The 2,189-nt window shown below is 41.3% G+C and overlaps 1 protein-coding gene across 1 annotated transcript in view; it reads left to right on the forward strand.

Moving 5' to 3' along the window:
- The window catches only part of LOC100953192 (G2/mitotic-specific cyclin-B1-like), a 1,303-nt gene extending 653 nt beyond the window's left edge, over positions 1-650 (forward strand). Inside the window, 3 exon segments of the mRNA XM_023516369.1 lie at positions 1-139; positions 142-424; positions 536-650. The exon segment at positions 1-139 is cut by the window's left edge and continues 653 nt beyond it. Of these exon segments, the coding sequence (XP_023372137.1) occupies positions 1-139; positions 142-424; positions 536-644 (531 nt within the window). The 3' untranslated portion in view covers positions 645-650.
- Positions 651-2,189: the final 1,539 nt, after the last annotated feature.

Here is a 2,189-nt window from a genome sequence, read left to right on the forward strand (position 1 = left end):
CAGGAGACCATGTACATGACTGTTTCCATTATTGATCGGTTCATGCAGAATAATTGTGTACCCAAGAAGATGCTACAGCTAGTTGGTGTCACTGCCATGTTTGTTGCAAGCAAATATGAAGAAATGTACCCTCCAGAAATTGTGACTTTGCTTTTGTGACTGACAACACTTACACTAAGCACCAAATCAGACAGATGGAAATGAAGATTTTAAGAGCTTTAAACTTCAGTCTGGGCCGGCCTCTACCCCTGCACTTCCTCCGGAGAGCATCCAAGATTGGAGAGGTTGATGTTGAGCAACATACTTTGGCCAAATACCTGATGGAACTGACTATGTTGGACTACGAGATGGTGCACTTTGCTCCTTCTCAAATTGCAGCAGGAGCTTTTTGCTTAGCATTGAAGATTTTGGATAATGGTGAATGGACACCAACTCTACAGCATTACTTAGCATACTCTGAAGAATCCCTTCTTCCTGTTATGCAGCACCTGGCTAAGAATATGGTCATGGTAAATCAAGGGCTTACAAAGCACATGACTATCAAGAACAAGTATGCCACGCCTAAGCATGCTAAGATCAGCACTGTAGCACAGCTGAATTCTGCATTAGTTCAAGATTTAGCCAAGGCTGTGGCAAAGGTATAACTTGTAACCTTGAGTACTGCAAATATCTGCAAATAAAACTGGCACCATGTGCCATCTGTACAAAAAAAAAAAAATCGTGAAAAAGAAGAACAAAGTTGGAGCATCACACTATTTGATTTCAAAACTTACTACAGACCTAGTGGGCAAGACAGTGTAGTACTGGCATACATCAATGGACTAGAATGGAGTCTAGAAATCAACACTAACATTTATGATCAATTGATTTTCAAATAAAGTGTCAATTCAGCGGGGGAAAGAATAGTTTTTTCAGGCCAGGTGTGGTGGCTTATGCCTACAATCCCAGCACTTTAGGAAGCTGAGGTATGAGGTTCACTTGAGCCCAGAAGTTTGAGACCAGCCTGGGCAATAGTGAGACCCTGTCTCTACAAGAAAAATACCTGAGCTTGGTGATATGCACCTGTAGTCCCAGACACTCAGGGGGCAAATGCAGGAGAATTGCTTGAGCCCAGGAATTTGAGATTGCACTGAACTATGTTGATGGAACTACATCAAAAAACACACAGGCTGGGGGCGGAGCCGGTGGCTCAAGGAGTAGGACGCTGGCTCCATATATCGGAGGTAGTGGGTTCAAAACCCAGCCCCAGCCAAAAACTGCAAAACACAACCACCCCTCCCAAAAAAAGAACCCAAACAGGCTGGGTGTCTGTAGCTCAGTGGTTAGGGCCCCAGCCAGATGCCCCAGGACTAGTGGGTTGGAACTTGGCCTGGGCCTGCTAAACAAACAAACAAAAAAATAGCTGGGTGGGTGCCTCTAGTCCCACCTACTTGGGAGGCTGAGGCAAGAGAATTGCTTGAGTCCAAGAGTTTGAGGTTGCTGTGAGCTATGATGCCACGGCACTGAGGGTGACAAAATGAGATTCTGTTTCAATAAAAAGAAAAAAAAATAGAAAAATCGAGGCAAGAGGATAGCTGGGACCCATGTTGGAGGTTGCTGTGGGCTATGACGCTAGGGCACTCTATCCAGTGTGACAGCTCAAGACTGTCTCAAACAAACAAACAAAAACAAGGAATAGTTCTTTTCAGACAAAATTGGGTATCAGGTGCATTCAGGACAGACAAGGATGGTCTTTTCAGCAAATGGTGCAAATGAAACTGTATATTCACATGAAGAAGAATGAGGTTGGATCCCTTCATCACCCCATATTAAAAAAAAAAAGTTGAAATAGATTATAGGCCTGAATGTCAGAGCTAAAACTGTAAAACTCTTAGAAGAGAAAATCTTAATGACCTTGGGTTAGAAAAAGGTTTCTTACTTATGCACCACGAGCACAACAATAAAAGAAAAAATATATAAATTTGACCTCATCAAAATTAAAAACTTTTGTGCTTCACAAGAAGGTAAGAAGAAAACCAACAGAATGGGATAAATATTTGCATATCATATATTTGAAAAGGGATTTGCATTCAGAATACATAAAGAATGAATACTTACAACTGAATATTGAAAAGACAAAATGGGTAAAGGATTTGAATAGACATTTCTCCAAAATAGTCATACAAATTGTCTTCTCTTTCTTTTTTTTT

The sequence above is a fragment of the Otolemur garnettii genome, unplaced genomic scaffold (assembly GCF_000181295.1).
Source record: "Otolemur garnettii isolate 467f Iridium unplaced genomic scaffold, OtoGar3 scaffold00003, whole genome shotgun sequence".
NCBI lineage: Eukaryota > Metazoa > Chordata > Mammalia > Primates > Galagidae > Otolemur > Otolemur garnettii.